This window comes from Lepus europaeus, chromosome 10, assembly GCF_033115175.1.
Source record: "Lepus europaeus isolate LE1 chromosome 10, mLepTim1.pri, whole genome shotgun sequence".
Lineage (NCBI taxonomy): Eukaryota > Metazoa > Chordata > Mammalia > Lagomorpha > Leporidae > Lepus > Lepus europaeus.
In genome coordinates this window covers 54898410-54915343 of record NC_084836.1, presented here as the reverse complement: position 1 = coordinate 54915343, position 16934 = coordinate 54898410, and the positions used below count along the sequence as shown (strand labels likewise).

Genomic DNA, 16934 nt, shown 5'->3' with positions numbered 1-16934 from the left:
AATAATGTAAGCATTTTTGACACGAGCCAATCATTTGCATAAGAACTACTGTTTTTTGCTTTAAAAAGTGTGTTTTTCAATGATTCCTAGATAAGGAATAAATGATACATTTTTAGGATTTCCAGGGAAGGTTGCTATTATTTATAACATACAACCTGTACTTCAAAATTTGTTTCACAATTCCATGCTCCCCAACAACGTTCTGATGGTTCATTGTCCCTGGTGGTACAGGGAGAGAATATACTCATCAAACTAACATGGTGGCTTAACTAGCCATACATCTACTTGTCAATGGCTCTCATTCTGGTTTACATATTCAATCTCTGGTGGCTTTGGGGTGGCCGTCTGGCGCTCACTTAAGTCTTGGTGCTGAGATCTCACTTTTGGAGTTTCTGACATGGTAGGGCTGAGGCAAAACATGAGTGGTAGTGACCTCAGGGAAAATATTCCTTCGTGATGTCTCCTCTACCCATCAGAGGTGACTTGTCCCTTTCTGGCTAAATAAGAAAACGGGTTCATAGAAGTGACCCAGCGGATGAGTGCTACACTGTGACCCAATCCTAGCTCCGCCCCAATGAGCCTGTCTTCTCATTTGTCACTCCCTGCCTGAAGAGAGAGGACCTTGATCTAGCAAAAGGTGACAGACAACTCCCTGCCTGAAGAGAGAGGACCTTGATCTAGCAAAAGGTGACAGACAAAAGCCAGGAGTTCACATAGTCTGCGTATTGCTTTTAGCTTCCAGTGATTTCTCCTAGGCAGTTCCACACCAGGTAGCTATTGGAAGAAGGCCTAAGCAAGTGAGGACTCATTTGCTCTTGTATGTCGACCCTTAATATGTCAAAGGAGCGAAGACAGAGGTATGAGCAAGAATAAGATACGCATTTCCATGCCGTATTTCCTCGGAGCCTGCTCCTGACTCAGGGAGAATATTGCAAAAGAGGTTGGCATGAAATATGCTTTACTCTTTCCAAGGAGTAAACCAGCTTTATCGTATAAAGAAGAGTAAAATGCTCCTCTCAGAAAACCCAAGTACATTGAAAGTGCAAAGTGAACTTGGCTGGGGAGAAGCAGATGGCACAAAAAGCGTCTGCGAGAAGTAAAGAGGTAACTTGTGAGCGACTGAAACACTAGAGTGTTGTGCTCCAGGCAGGCAGAAGGAAAAGCAGACATTGGGCAGTTATTTAAAAAAACCTTTCTGTGAAAAGATAAAGAGCTGCATATAATTAAGCAGCATAATTTTATTGAAAAATATGAATAACAAGGTAAAAGAAAAAGTTAATATGAATTCTTTAAAGTCCAAATGCTCTGAATATGGCCAACTTTCCATTTTGCAAAAGATATGTTTTGCCTTAAGGTGCACAAACAAGTGACAATGGAATTTATCTCCAAAATAAATTATGTGGACACCAAAGGATATTTAAGCTTTGGAAGGGAAAGATGGGTCATCAATGAACTGTAGCTGAGATTACTAGCTCCTTATCTGCAAAGAGAAAGAATCCGTGATAAGCGGTAGCAGAAAACCATCTATTTTAAAGATAAAATACTCCAGCTCCAGGGCTTACCAGGTAGCTTCCTTTCCTCTTTCCCTTGTCACCTGACTGTTGCCTATGTTCCTTGGACCAGAATAATCACCCACAGGTAGCAACACCCAAGGGAGTGATTGTCAATCTTTAGTCTGCAAAAGAATCCTCTGAAGTTGCTAAAATGAAGATTCTTGGCCTGCACCCCATCAAAAAAATGCCAACAAGGAGACAGTGGGATGACCAGCTTACCAGTGTGGACCTTTGTGGTATGAGTGACAAAAGAAGAAACTAAAAATGGGTGATGTTGAAAAATGAAAGAAGATTTTTCTTCAGAAATGCACCCAGTGTCACACTGTGGAAAAAGGAGGCAAGCACAACACTGGACCAAATATCCATGACCTGTTTGGGTGGAAGACATGTCAGGCCCTTGGGTTCCCTTACACAGACGCCAACATCAACAAAGCCATCACTTCAGGAAAGGACACTCTGATGGAGTACTTGGAGAATCCCAAGAAACACATCCTTGGAAACAAAATGATCTTTGCTGGCATTAAGAATGAAAGGGCAGACTTGATAAAGTATCTCAGAAAAAAGAAAAAAACTACTAGTGAGTAATATTTGGCCACTGATTATGACAAAACAGACTGTCTTGTGACATTTTTATGTGTACCATAATTTAATTCTCACATATCAGAATTCAGCTCATGAATGGCTGACAGAATATTTTTGTTCGGCAGTCCTCATTTAGGTAAGATTGCCTTGTGTGGTTAAATAAATATGATTGGGCTTACTGAAATTTTGGTAGTAATTCCAGACCAGTCAATGCTCTCACTCTTTTCCCTTCCTAAGGATATGATTGGACTTAACTAATGATGTTGAACTTTTCACACAAATTGTGAAGGCCATCTCAAAACTTATTGGGAGATTGGATTTGCATTTAAATCCAGGGACAATCTCTTCACTGTCTCAGAACTAAGCAAAACTCACGTATGCTCTGGTTTGTGTTCTTTATCTGCTAAAGGCAAGAGCAAAAGATAGGTACAAATGTCTACTTAATATTTCTGGTGTTAACTATGCGAATCTAAGTAGAATTTCCCATAACCAAACTGCTGCCTTTTACTTATTAAAAGTCATTTTCGTGTGGCTTATGTTTGTCACATAAAGAATGTTTAGTACCTCTCAAAAAAAAAAAAAATGCCAGCAAGGAGAATGAGAATAGGGCTTAGGAATCTGCATTTTCAAAAATATCCCATGGGGTGCCAGTTTGAGTCCCGGCTGCTCTACTTCCAATCCAGTTCTCTGCTATGGCCTGGGAAAGCAGTAGAGAATGGTCCTAGTCCTTAGGCCCCTGCATCCGTGTGGGAGACCTGAAAGAAGCTCCTGGCTTCTGGCTTCGACTGGCATAGCTCAGGACATTGTGGTCATCTGGGGAGTGAACTGACGGATGGAAGACCTCTCTCCCTCTCTCCCTCTCTCTCTCTCTGCCTCTCTGTAACTCTTTCAAATAAATAAATCTTAAAAAAAAAAAAATCCTATGGGAAAGGTCACAAAGGGTTCATACCCCAGACTACTATCCAAGGCTGCAGTCTCCAAACTGCTGGTTGAAATCTATTAGAAAGTCTTGAAATCAGCTTAATGCAATTAGCATTTGAAAAGAAGCAGAAGATAGGGGCCAGCGCTGTGGTGCACCGGATTAAAGCCCTGGCCTGAAGCGCCGGCATCCCATGTGGCCACCGGTTCTAGTCCTGGCTGCTGCTCTTCCAATCCAGCTCTCTGCTGTGGCCCGGGATAGCAGTAGAAGATGGCTTAATCCTTGGGCCCCTGCACCCGTGTGGGAGACCTGGAAGAATCTCTTGGCTCCTGGCTTCGATCGGAGCAACTCTGGCCGTTGCAGCCATCTGGAGACTGAACCAGTGGATGGAAGACCTCTCTCTATCTCCACCTCTTTCTGTAACTCTGTCTTTCAAACGAATAAATAAATTTTTTAAAAAAGCAGGAAAAATAGAAAAATGTCAGTACACTGAGCAGTACATTGTTGGGTTCTTTTATACATGAGTGTGGAAGTACACGTGAGGTGCACTCTTTCCAACTGTGTGTCTCAGCTGAGAGAGTAGGAGAAATAGTGGCCTAAGGGGACATGAGTTTCACTTCCCCAGGATTCTCTCATTGTCCCCAGCCCCTATGATGCCAAATCACTCCAGCTTCTACTTCCTCCCACTCTTCATAGCCCCAAAAGGAAGTGAGGCTGTTCTGTGTGTCTTTGGAGATGATGGGAAGTGAATGGAAACTACCTGGACTCTACCTGAACTTGGGACTGCCTGAAGGTCGGAAGGAAGAGAAGTAGTGGCAGGAAAGAATGAACAGAAAATGAGAGGTAAAGGATGGAGAGCAGGTTGAGAATGAGGATCAGCCAGTGTTCTGTTTTGTGTGTATGAGGTTGCTAACAGCCACTCTCAGGAGATGGAGGGATTCTAGCTTTCTAATTTTTACCTTTCCAGCAATCAGATAGGTCCTTGCCTATTCATTCATATTATCTTGATCCACCTTATAATAAAATTAATGAGATTTCACAGGTGTGGGTCTGGACATGAACAAGTCCACAACTTGTTTTCATGGATACAGTTTTAACCAACAGCCACGAGGACCATGGGACCAGGAAAAGAATACCCAGCAGATTTGGAACAGTGGGTTCTTTATTTCAGGCAGCCTCTCCATACTGGTCTGCACAGCCCCTTGGGAAATTCTCCAGAAGAACCACTGAGGAATATCCCCTGGGGGTGAAGGTCCAGGGACTGAAAAATCGCCCTCGTTCTGAACGACAAATTGTGCGCTGGACTTGTGTTATCTTCACCTTGAGGAAGGGGTGTTTTGCTAATTCCCTAGCCCTCTCCTCACGCCACCAGCCCAAAGAGTGCTTTCTCCTAATTTTCACCAAGGTTTATGACAGCTTAGGGGCATCCCGGGTGGAAGATGACTCAATTCTGTCAACAAGTCACTGTGTCTTATGATCTCAGGCAATCTTTTAGTGTTCAACAGACACCTGCATACAAGACACAAACACAATTTACCAGTCTTTGGTCTGAACTAAGTAGTTTTCCTAATGACTAATTTTCTCCTCCCAAGAACCCAAATATTCCAACAAGCCCATCCACTGACATTCAGTGTGCCAGGAAGTAGATGATACATTTTTGTTGCTTCTTTTGAACAAGATTATTTTTTTTGGCAGAGTCACTTTTCAAAACCTCAGCTACAACAACCTGCACATTCAATTCACTGTCATTATCTTTGCTAAATGTTTTCCGTGCAGGAGGGATGGGGAGAGAGGTCTTTTGTATTCCTGTACTATCAGTATCTTCTTTTGAGGAGATGGCTTCACTCCAGAGGGAAAAATGACTCTATTTTATTCTTGCTATTTTCCTGTAAATGAGGATAATAATCATCTGTCCAGAAGAACTATTTTGAGGGCTAAAAATAGAAAATACCAGTACACAGCACTGAGTAAGCACTCTATATATGTTGATGTCCGTTCTCTTTGGGGCTGAAGGACGGAGGGTTATCAAGCCTTCTTTTTTCTGTCCAGTTAGCAGAACTTTACAGACAAGGAAAAGACAGTGTTCACACACACCCGAGGGAACAGGAGAAGCCTGCCCTATTTTGGTACAGCAGAATTACCATTGAATATGCAGCTTTTACAATTTAATCACCATGGGAGTTCTTACAACCTAATGGCGTGTGTCAATTAGTGGATTAGGATATGTGGCTTACCAAGCAGACCCATCAATTTAGGGTAACTGGATAAACAAGCTGGTTTGTGGGATGCAGCTAAACCTGGGTCCTTGTCCTTTGCTTTTTTGCAAGTCTGTAATTCTTCCTAATGCACAAGGCTCCAACTCTAGGCTCTGACCATGTGGAAATATTTGTATTCCTTCAGTGCACCATGGTCTTTGATAACTCTTTGCACACTTTTCTCTGATTGGAATGCCCTCTCGTCCTCTACTCTCCTCTGCAGACTCAACCCCTACGCCATTACTTCCCTTCCAGAGTGGGTCAGGGTCCACTGTTCAAGGCTGCTCAGGGTTGACTCTGCTATCTGCTATCCTATTGCTTCTCTGTCTCCCCTCTAGACTATGTGCTCCCTGGGGATCTGAGTGAATGAATGCAGAGGACATGAATTAAATGAATGGGTGAATGGCAGGACTGGAATACAAAGCTCAGCACCCAACTTCCCATTCTATTTCCTTCAGCTTATTCTTTGTCAGCTGCCAAATAAATACTTAGATTCTATAGGGTGATTAGGCAAACTGAAGTCTTCAGAGGATAGGTAGTGGTTGGCTTGTTACCTCCTCTCAATCTGACATTTATTTGCCTTTTAAGATGAATAAGCTCTAGTTAATAGCTTATTAACTATAGGGAGGGTCTTGAGTCTCAAGAAAAGTGGGATGATATTGTTAAAACATATACCTACTTATGAATTAAAACAAAAATAACAAGTTAGCAGGCAGGCATTCAGCTTAGTGGCTAAGATGCCTGTGTCCCACGTAGTATTTGGGTTTGATGTCTGGCTCTGGTTCCTGACTCAAGCTTCCTGCCAATGCAGACCCTGGGAGGCAGTGGTGATGGCTCAAGTAATTGGTTCCTGCCACCCATCTGGGAGACCTGGATTGAGTTCTAAGCTTCCAAATGTGGGTCTGGCCCAGCCCTGGCTGTTGTGGGCGTTTAGAGAGTAAACCAGTAGATGGGAGCTCTGTCTGTCTGTCTCTGTGCCTTCCTCTGCCTCTCTATTAAACAGATGTTAAAAAAAAAAAAACTAGTAAAATGTTAGGTCTAGAAAAGAAAACCAGAGATACTTCCCTACCACTGTTCTCCACGGCCCAGGATTCTGTAAACACTACCACTTACCATAAACCTTCTTTCAACCCTGCCAGCAACTCTGGAATGCAACTCTGTGTGCATGGAAACAGCTCCATGAAGTAAAGTCAGGCAACTTTCATGGTGAGAGGTAGAACATAACCAGGGCTTACTCTCTACTGGCCCAAGACATCTAAACAATGTCTCAAAGAGAACCTTACATCTCTTGAATGACTACTACGAGTCTGTAATTAAGGATTTGAACCCAGCATTCAACCTGAACCCCTTTTTCAGTAAAGCTATGAGTGTAGAACATTAGAAAGCCCTTCCCCCTTCAAACAATGTCAGAATAACAGCACAATTCATCAAAGCTCTAAGTGATCCTGGAGCCTCCAATTTTTATAATTTTTGGCCACGAATACTTTTTTTTTTTTTTTTGATAAATATATTGGTTCAACGCCAATTTTCCCTGCTTTCCAGGGTAACATTCTAGGATGACCTTCTGAGAATAAAGTCTCCAAAGATCTACTTTGGAGCTCTGGTTTCTCCATCGCTCAGCTCCCAGGAGAATGTCATTGCCAAGCTTGCATCAGGCCTTCATGCTACGCAGAGGGCCTAGTAAATCTGACCCTAAGAGAAAGAGAAGAAAGCGTACTGACCTTGTGCAGCTCCACAGGAGTCGGGGACATGATCTCCTTGATTTCTTGTTTCATTTTTCTCAGAGTCACAGACTTCCTGCCCACATCTGAAGGCAGGGTGTTGCTCCGAGTTGTTTGGCTATAGTGTGGGCGTGAGCTGCTGCGTTCCTGGAAGCTGGCCTGTCGCCCCAGCTGACTGCGAGTTGTTGGGGCTTCATGGTTCAAACTCATCGTGCTCCCCGACATGATTGTTGCCTGCGGCATTGACAATTTTCACAAACAATTAAGTCACAGACTAAAGAAAGGGACTGGTTGCTCAACATTAAGCACATTTCTCTTTCTGCCCAGTCAAAATACAGTCTCTTCAGGGCACAACCAAAGGTTGGAGAATGGATGTACTAATTGAACTATGAACGTCTGGAAAATGCTTTGCAAGTGACATTTTTAATGCACATCTCAAATCCAATTTAAGTACTTAAGCCATTGAGTTTATTTAATCAAATACCACCCCTGGCGGTTTTGAGGCAAATTGAAAAGCTCTAAGATTTGCTTACTGCAGAGTACACTTTAGGCATTAACTTTTCACTGAGTGGGCTTTAACAGATGGGATTATTGAAACTATCTTCAATACGTCTTGCAGGAGAGAACTAAGGACTTCTAAGGCTGCCTCTATTGGCAATGCTGTCTCCAGCTCCTACTGGAGCCCCCCATTGACTGCAATGGGATTATCAATACAAATGCAAAGCTTGCTGACTTGCTGCATAACACTGGATACTGTATTTCCTCTTGCCAAGTGGCCTGCCGCAGAGGCTTGTAGATCAGCGAGGCCACCATATCACTTGGCATAGTGGGTATATTGACTTCAATTTCTTAACAATGGTCTTTGAGCAAGATCCTCAGAGAGGTTAAAAAACAATTACTTATCGTGTTATTGGATTCAACCCATTGCTCAAAACCTGTGACACTTGGAGGTTATCAGTGAATTGGGTAGCTTGCTCAGTTCCAAATATGTTACTTGCATAACAGAAGCAATGGTTAGTCTAGATCCCAAAGATGACTGACTCTGACAACTGGAACTAAAAAGGATGTAAACTCAATGTCATGTTGGGATGTTCATTTCTCATGGTTAGAGGATGCTAAAATCCTGAAAATATGCCTGGAGCCAGGTAGAAAAGGTGGTGACATGAAGATAAACTATCATCAGTAGATCTGCCTAAAACTATGAGACAGAAATCACGTTCCATATGCAGTGTGATAATATGCATGTGTGATAACTTGATCTAGTTATCCATATTAATACCGATGCTAAAAGCACCAGAAGTTCAATTTGTTGAATCCCTTGAATGTATTCACTCACTGAAGCTTCAGAACAACAATATGAGGTATGCACTGTTATTCCTCCTAATTTATTGATGAGGAGACTGAGACATAAGAAAGCTGACTGACCCAGGTTCATACATGTATTAAATAAGCAAACTGAACTGTCTAAAACTATTGATCAGAAGGGAACACTGAAAAGTGTGTGGAATTTTCATTTGTCATTTCTCAAAGACTTCATAATTCCAAACCCACAAGGTCTTTGAAGAGCAGCTAAGTAGTGGCACACAAGTACATGTATGGAATGGCTCTTGAAAAAGAAACAGAACCAGTAAACCTATTAGCCTCCTGACTAGATCAGTTGTCTCCTGGAAATTTTGAAAAATAATATTATAGCTGTAAAAAACTTGATCATTCAACAGTAACATATGCTAAGTTCCATATACATAGTGTGTGTAAAATACCAATGGATACTTAAGTAACCCAATATGGTACCTGTCATAATTTTTATAACAATTCATTTCAATTGAGAAAACCCATGCTTGAATAAATTTAGCAACTTGCCCAATTTTCTAGGATTGTAACCCCATAAATCTGATTCAGGAACCTTTGTTCTGGACTACCTGGCTGCATTGCTTCTCTGAGAAGTATTAGGCTGAACAATGGAAAACTTCTTTTTTACTAGGCAAAGCTTCCTTAGCTTTAACTAAATGGGGGTTATCTGTATTATGGTTTATTTCAGATAAATGCTCTTGTTAAGTGTATTGAAACCTTTCTGTTGCTAGCTTTGTTCATGTCATAGAACATATATTTAAGTTTTTAAAAAGCATTTACTCACATCTATCATTTCTGTGTTTAATCTACTGAAACTGACAGCACCCAGTGATTGTTTCCCTGCTGTGGCCACCATCCATCTACTATTTTTATCTCCTTAGATTATTTACTTCGTTAATATCTATTTTTTATATTCATCTTTCAAGGGACCAGCAGGAAACATGTTGGAAGTAAAACACTTAATCATACTAGCTGGAGACCACAGTTCAGCATGGATGAGTCTTAGCTGCCAAGGCAGTAGTCTGAATGGCTTTAGCAAGGGTTTTCATGGAAGCAATGACGTGTTATTTTCAAGGCCTGGTTTTATTGCTTTGTTAAAAGGGAATTTCAAGCGAATTCTAAGAAGGAATATGAAAATTAAAACACAAGTTCAAAAACTAAAAGAAAAAGTTAATTTAGAATTTGCTTCAGCTTCAGAAGTAGGCATTGCCTATTTTCATTTGACACAATTCATAATTAAATGTCCTTCTGAAGATGACTTAGAGTTCTCTGACATTTAGTTAAATCTCCTTTCTGTACTATACAAGTATTAAACAAAAGATAGTTAAAGCAGTGTTCATGAATTAAGAACTGGAAAAAATAATAGTTCATTTTTTCTGAATATTTTATTGAAGATTTGTTAAGTGCCATACAAGCTTTAACTCATTATAATCTCCATATTTCATAGAAGAAATATCTGGTGAGAGAGGTTAAAAATTTGCCCAAAGTCTTAGTTCCAATTTCTCTCCTTTGTTAAAACCATGCATTTTTCACTATTAAAGTTGAATATAACTTATTGCTAGCAATAAGGGAAAATGATTAGTAAATTAATTTTCATTTGAACTGTAATCAGTTTTCATCTTAATCTTCTACATTTATTAGTGTTACTATGTGCTTTAAGTTTTAATACTGAATATAAATCTTACATGTAGAATCTAGTGTCAATAAATTTTTTTCATAATAGTGTTTCCAATCAAGGGATTGAAGTTCATTTAAACTAATAAGCGAATGCTCTTTGTGATAAAAGTGTAAGTATCCTAGTTTATGAATTTGCCAGTCATTATTCTTAAATGAAGATTTTAATTCTCTTTGGCTTCTAAGCTCAGCCTATTTTCTTTCTGCACTTATAATTTCAAGGGTATTCCCGTCTGGAACGATGTTCAAGCAAACTTACAGGCTGCTGTGTTGATGGATGTTGCTTCCGTGAGATAACTTAACTCCTGGGTGAAAACACAATCTGATGGCACTACTTGTTACATCTTATGTTTTAATCTAATATAAAAGAAACCACTAGAAAAGTAGCTGCTTTTATCCAAAAGACAAGTATCAAAATGCAAAATGCAAAAGGCATGTGAGCCAAACATGCTTTCAAAAGCATGGGTATATTCACGATCATGAAGTGTGCTCATGATTCAGCTGGGACACACTTAACTCATTATTCTACACACAGGAGGTGGTAAAAGTTTAAATAAGCTAGCCAACACTTAAGCATTCTGCTCTTTCTGGGAAGTTGTATAAAAAGGAATCAATTGCTAACATCTTAATTCATTACAATTGTATAGGATTATCCATGTCCAGGTCCTTTAACTGTGCTCTGAAGTTGAAATTCATGCCAGGTAATACTATGATGTTTACAAATCCAAACTAATATTTTTCTTTATAATTTTCTTTGCAGTTTCACAAACAATAGAATCACATAAAATATACACACATGCAATTGAGAAGCAAAACAATATAAAGATGAATAATCATTTTAGAATCGCAAGAGTTTCACCCAGTTATGCCATTCACATTCCTTATGGTGACTTGGGGACTTCATATGACATCAAAATAAAAATGAGACTTTTGCCACTTTATTTTTTTACAGCTCAGAAAATTCAAAAGAACATAAAAGGAAATAGTCCAGGACTTCCCAGACTAAAATGTGAATACCATCAGCAAATTCATTGCTTTGATTAAAGAACTCACCAGGAGTTCAGCTAATACATTCTGTCTTGCTATTCCTTAAATTCACATGAAGTGAATTGTGGAATTTGGCTTGCAATGTTCTGTGTCATATTTTGCCTGCTTATGAAATACACTGGCCTTTCTACCAGCTACATTGTCATCAACTTTAAGGGCAAAAGAAATGAAATTTCCTCTTATGTTCCTCTTAACAATCAATTTCTATACCAGGTACAAATGAAAACATGCCAAAGAAACCTTTCTAAAGCAACTAAGAGGATGAGATGCACCACTGCTGGGAGACTTAGCTTGTCCTTAGCGATTTGGTAGGAAACAGGTACAGTCAGGGTTAGCAGGGAGCAATGGCAGAAGCCACAAGTCAGTAAGCTTGGGGGGAAGGGGTGGAAATGGGGGAAAGAAATATTTTCAACTGCATTGTATAAAATCAAATTGCTGTCCAGAAGGCAAGGAGGGGCAGGGAAGGCAGCTTCACAAGCAAAAAATATAAACATAAAGGGTAGCTACCAAGAGAGTCATGTTTCTCAAAGACACACGCCTGTCAGCTTTCTCCTGTGGAAAGGGGTTAAAGCTTTTAAATGAACTGGTGTGATAAATGCAAACTTAAGAGGACCAAAAAACATGAACGTAGAAACAATAAAAGTAAGTCGCAGGACCAAGGCTACCTCAAGTTCTCTCAGAATTCCTGACTGTCCACAGGTTTCTAAATCCTCCAGTGCTTGGGACCAGAAGTTCTCTTCTTGCTCAGCCTCCGCGCTGTCAGAAGTCCCTGCGAAACTGTCATCAAGAAACACAGTCCAGGTTAGGAGCTTGTCAAACATAATGTTTTTCTTCTCATATCCAGACTCTCCTTCACCACACACACAAACCAGAAAGGCATTCATTTTAGATCTGGCTTTCTTCCCACTGTGGCCTCCCAGGAGAGCCAGCTCTGCTGTTAAGGATGCATTAGAAAAGGCAACATGTCATGAAGGATGGGAGGATGGTCCGTGGTCTTCCTCGCAGAATTGCAGATCAGTCAAGGCTCTTGCTGAATAGGCTGCATTCACACAGCCGGCATTTAAGCTGCTACATCTATAAGAAAGATAAAACTCTTAAAAAGAGAGATGTTTTCTTGACTAATGACAAATCATTATAAATAAATGTTTCTACTTTTTATAAACTTCCTTAAAATATTCTGAAAAGAGACAAAATGCTGAAGTATACTCTAAAAAGACGACCCTGGAGGTATCTTTTGTTTCAAAATGTAATTCAGGGGCAGCCATTTGGATTAGTGGTCAAATCATTGGTTGAAACACCCACATCCCATGTTGCAGTGCCTAGGTTTTGTACCTGTTTCCTGCTTCCCGTTCCAGCTTCCTGCTAACTCATGCCTGGAAGGCAGCAGGTGATAGTTTAAGTACTTGGGTTCCTGTTGACCTAGATTGAGTTCCCAGCTCCTGGCTTTGATCCCTGCCCAGCTTTTCCTGCTGTGGGCATCTGGGCAGTGAACCAGTAGAAGAGAGCTCTCTCTGTCTCTGTCCCTCTGTGTATCAAATTAAAACAAAAAGCCATGTGAAATCACCTTTGAAAAGAAAGGAGAGGGAGCTAGTTTCACAGGGTGAAGACATGGTTTCTCACAGTAGACGTCTCAGTTGTTACTACTGTTGTAGCAGGGAAAACCCTTGGTGTACAGCGGTGCTCAGGCTGCCACTGGAGGGCCTGAGATTTAGAATCCTGCCTGTGGCCAGCAGGGATGATTACGAGGCCGATGCTAGGAAAGTGCCACTGGGAACTGAGAGGTTCAGTTCTTGCCCACCCTGAAGTGATCTTGGAAAGGACAGCAGTGGATATAACCTTACCCACTGGTTGTGGAGCGGTCCCAATCTTCATTACTGAGTCCCACATCCGGGTAAGTCTGGCTTCGAGGCTTAGGGACTGGGGACAAGCTGCCTCTCTGTTTCGGATTCCTCCAGTCATAAGTGTTGAAGTTGTATCCGGAGGCCTGAAAACCAGGGCCTAAAACATAAACAAAGTGTTAAGGTTGGGCTTGAGTAATAACACTGCTAACCAATAGAGGGATCCAAAAACAGCAGCAACCACAATCATAACAGTGAAGAAATAGTGGGTACCCACCGCGCACCCTGGACTTTGCTAGTGCTTTATTTGTATCACCCTGTTTATTCTTCAAAACCAACTTTGAGGGTCAATGTTGTGCAAGGGGTTAAGCTGCCCTCTGCAATGCCAACATCTCTTGTGACCCCCAGTTGGAGTCCCAGTTGCTGTTTCTCTTTCAGTTCCCTGCCACTGCACCTGGGAAAGCAGTGGGAGATGGCCTATGTGCTTGAGTCCCTGCCACCCATATGGGAGACCAGGATGGAGTTCCAGAATCCTGACTTTGGCTTGGTCCAGCCTTGATCATTGCATCATTTGGAGGGTGAACCAGAAGATGGAAGATCTCTCCCTCTCTCTCCAAATTTTATTTATTTGTAAGGCAGAGTTACAGAGAGAGAGAGTGTGAGAGATAGAGAGAGATCTTCAATCCACTGGTTCAGTACCAAAATGGCCTTAACAGCCTGGGCTGGGCAAGCCCAAAGTTATGAGCCAGGAACTTCATCTGGGTCTCCCACATGGCTGCAGGGGTCCAAGGACTTGCACCATTTTCTGCTGCTTTCCTAGGCACATAAGCAGGGAGATGGATCAGAAGTGGAACATCTGAAAGTTGAACAGGTTCCCATATGGAATGCCTGCATCACAGGCTGAAGCCTAACCCATTATGCTATAATGCTAGCCCCAATAAATAAATAAATCTTAAAAAAAAAAAAGACTTAAAAGTAAGGTACTATTACTACTTGCATTTTCCAGATGAGGGTACTAAAGGCTTAGAATAGTGGTTTCAAAAACCTACAGCTACTTGGCAAACCTTCCTGGATACTCAAGTCATAATTTTAGAAGAATTAGTTTTCAGATCCTAAGTTCCATATGTACTTTCCTCAAAACTGACTGAGCTGACAAAGTGCCAGGGGTCTGGGATCTGCCAGCTTTCCCTTTTAACTTCTCCTTTCACAATTGTTCTCTTGCCACTTGCTTCAAATGGAGGACATACTCCTCATCTACTTCCAACCTTGGAAGGCGCTTGGCTCTGGGATATCAAAACTCCCAGCTGCCAAATCAAGGAACAATTTAGAAAAGCCTTGTTCCCATGAAAAGCACTCTTGGGAACTGAGCCTTGTTTCCACCAGGAACAAACACATGGTCAGGCCTTCATTCCCCTCTCTCATACATCCATTGCTCTGTCTCTTACAACCTGAACCCAGAATTAAGACAGATGTCAGGGTTGGAGTTGGTGCATTATTTCATTTATCTGCATTGCAAAATAAAGACTGACATTTTTCTGACAGGTAGTTAAGTCTGATCAACTGACGACTGAGCCAGTAAGGAATAGCTTTGCAAATTAAGTTATATAATGGGGCTTCCAAGATGGCAGAGTTGAACTAGTAAATGAATGCAGGCAGCAGGATTTATTTATTTTTTTGGGGGGGGGGAAGATACTAAATTAAACAAACCATTGCTAATCTCATCATGGGAAAAAGAATGCAAACACAAATATAGCAATTAAGGAACAATATTGGGGATACAATTATAGAAAGTGATAAAATGAAGTTAAAATTAAGCAAAAGATTAGGTATATGCAAATACATTTGAAAACCTGAATGAAATTGATTTTTTTTCCTGATAGGATACAAATGGTAACAATTAATAAAAAGGGAAAGAGAAAGGAAATCCCAGAATTTGGGATCTTGGTAAACAGTTAGCTCAAGATGAGCAATGGATGTGATGGATCCACTACCATTCTTATGTCACAGAAGGTTGCATTACATTGTAAGTGCTACCATCCTGAACAAAGCAGAGTTTCTCTAGGCTGTTAGACTGTTGTATGACTTTCCTTTCTGAGTGACACACACTTGAATAGGTATAGAGTTAAACTTGGACATATTCAAAAGAGAGTCCAGCAGGATGAAAAAGATATTCAAAAGTCAGCTATGTAAGGAACAGTTAAAGGAAATTGGGCTATTTTGTTGTAGAGGGAAACATGAAAAAGAGATCTGATAGCTGTCTCTGAGTATCTGAAAGGCTGTCAAGTGGAAAAGGCTTCAGACTCCTTCTGAGTGACCTTGAGGGTAGAACTAGGACTGACAGGCAAATGCTCTGAGCAGACAGAGCTCAGCTCAATATAAGTGAGAACTCTTTTGAGCTGTCAGGGCTACAAGGAGATGGGAGGGCTGCTTTAGGAGTTAAGGAGCCACCCGTCCCCATGGGTGTTCAAGTGCATGAAGCATGGCACCAAGGCTGCACTGGACACCAGACTAGCTGACTTCTGGGTCTTTCCCTAAAGCTGAAACCCTCTGACGGTGGGCTTTATCTCCACGTTATGAGAACCATTTGAGGTCAGCTCTGTGAAAGTGCCTTGTGAACTCTAAGTTGTTCTGCAAATAGAAGGCACCATTTTTCCATTACCTTAGATGACTTTAATTCTATCTTAATTGATATTATATCTACTTATCCCTTTGATCAGTCAACCTCATAAATGTTTCTAATTTGTAACAGTCAATTTGAATATTTTTATATTACTGTTCAAATTTTAAATGCTTCACAAATAATAAATAGTTCTTTTTCTTTTATTAATGAGGAACCAGACCTATATTTAGTGTGCTAATCATAGTCCTGAATCTATAGTATCATAAAGGCAAGGCATGGAATAACTAAGTTCTTCTATGTCACCTTATGGTGACAATTCAATAATATCAATACCAGCCTCACCAAAATTTCTATATACAAAAACGTCACCATATCGATTAAAAGCACATTAATACATAAACCTCAGAGTATACTTTCATGGAATTTTACTTAATTTTTATCCAGTGTCCTCTTGTGGCCCATCACTTCTTAGGCAATGAAAATGTCTGTTGGGGTGGGTGCTCGGTGGAGAGGTAAAGGTGCTGCTTAGGATGCCTGTATTCCATATTGGAGTGCCTGATTCAAGTCCTGGTTCCCCTGCTTCCAATCCAGCTTCCTGCTAATGCACACCATGAGAAGAAGCAGGTGATAGCTCAAGTACTTGGGCCCCTGACCCCCATATTAGACTTGGGTAGATTTTATGCTATTAGCTTATGGGTGGCCCAGCCCAGAATCTTAATAAGCATTTGGGGAATGAATTAGTGGATGGAAGATCTCTGTCTTTCTCTGTTTCTCTCTGCCTTTCAAATAAATTTAAAACTTAAATTTTAAATTTTAAAAAGATAAAATATCTGTTATTTGGTGGCACAGCTAACTTGTTACAAGGTATTAAGACTGACAAAATTAATTGTCAGGTAAATGAAAGCCCAATAATTCTATCTTAGATGTTCAAAAGGTTTCCTCACCAAACTTCAATAGCATTAACAAGTAACAAATGGACAACTCTGAGATATCATTTCATTTTTTTCAGCCCATCAGAGAATGAGACAGCAAAGGTAGGCTGTAAGAAGAAATCCAGGATGACAGTATACCGGACATAGACTCCCCTTTAAGTACAGGTAACTAAAGCTACAAAGCAACCCTCCTTCCAAACAGGTGTTTTTCAAACTGCTCATGTACTTCATTCTTTGATTTAAACCCAAAGCAGAGGAGGGGCTGGGATACTAGAACTGACACCATACATTTGAGAAGAAAAGGCTCAAATGAGAAGAAATACTAAGACATTTTGACACATTTCTCTTTTTGATGCTTTGACTCATTGGGAATAAAACATTTCTTGAAAAAATGCTTTTAGTTTATACACTGTATTCTGGCTGACACTTTGGTGGGTTTATGC

At 40.7% G+C, this 16934-nt stretch overlaps 1 protein-coding gene and 1 pseudogene across 4 annotated transcripts in view; one reads left to right on the top strand and one right to left on the bottom strand.

Moving 5' to 3' along the window:
* The window catches only part of GRIP1 (glutamate receptor interacting protein 1), a 434525-nt gene that overhangs the window by 24870 nt on the left and 392721 nt on the right, over positions 1 to 16934 (bottom strand). For 2 of the 4 annotated variants that reach the window (XM_062202081.1, XM_062202082.1), the window contains 4 exons: positions 12943 to 13099; positions 11767 to 11878; positions 11609 to 11653; positions 7031 to 7264 (listed from right to left, as the gene is read on the bottom strand). In XM_062202081.1, coding sequence (XP_062058065.1) covers positions 7031 to 7264; positions 11609 to 11653; positions 11767 to 11878; positions 12943 to 13099 — 548 coding nt within the window. The remainder of the gene's footprint in view (positions 1 to 7030; positions 7265 to 11608; positions 11654 to 11766; positions 11879 to 12942; positions 13100 to 16934) is intronic. The other 2 variants (XM_062202083.1, XM_062202084.1) reach the window with 1 other exon arrangement.
* LOC133767648 (cytochrome c-like) lies at positions 1818 to 2138 on the top strand (annotated as a pseudogene).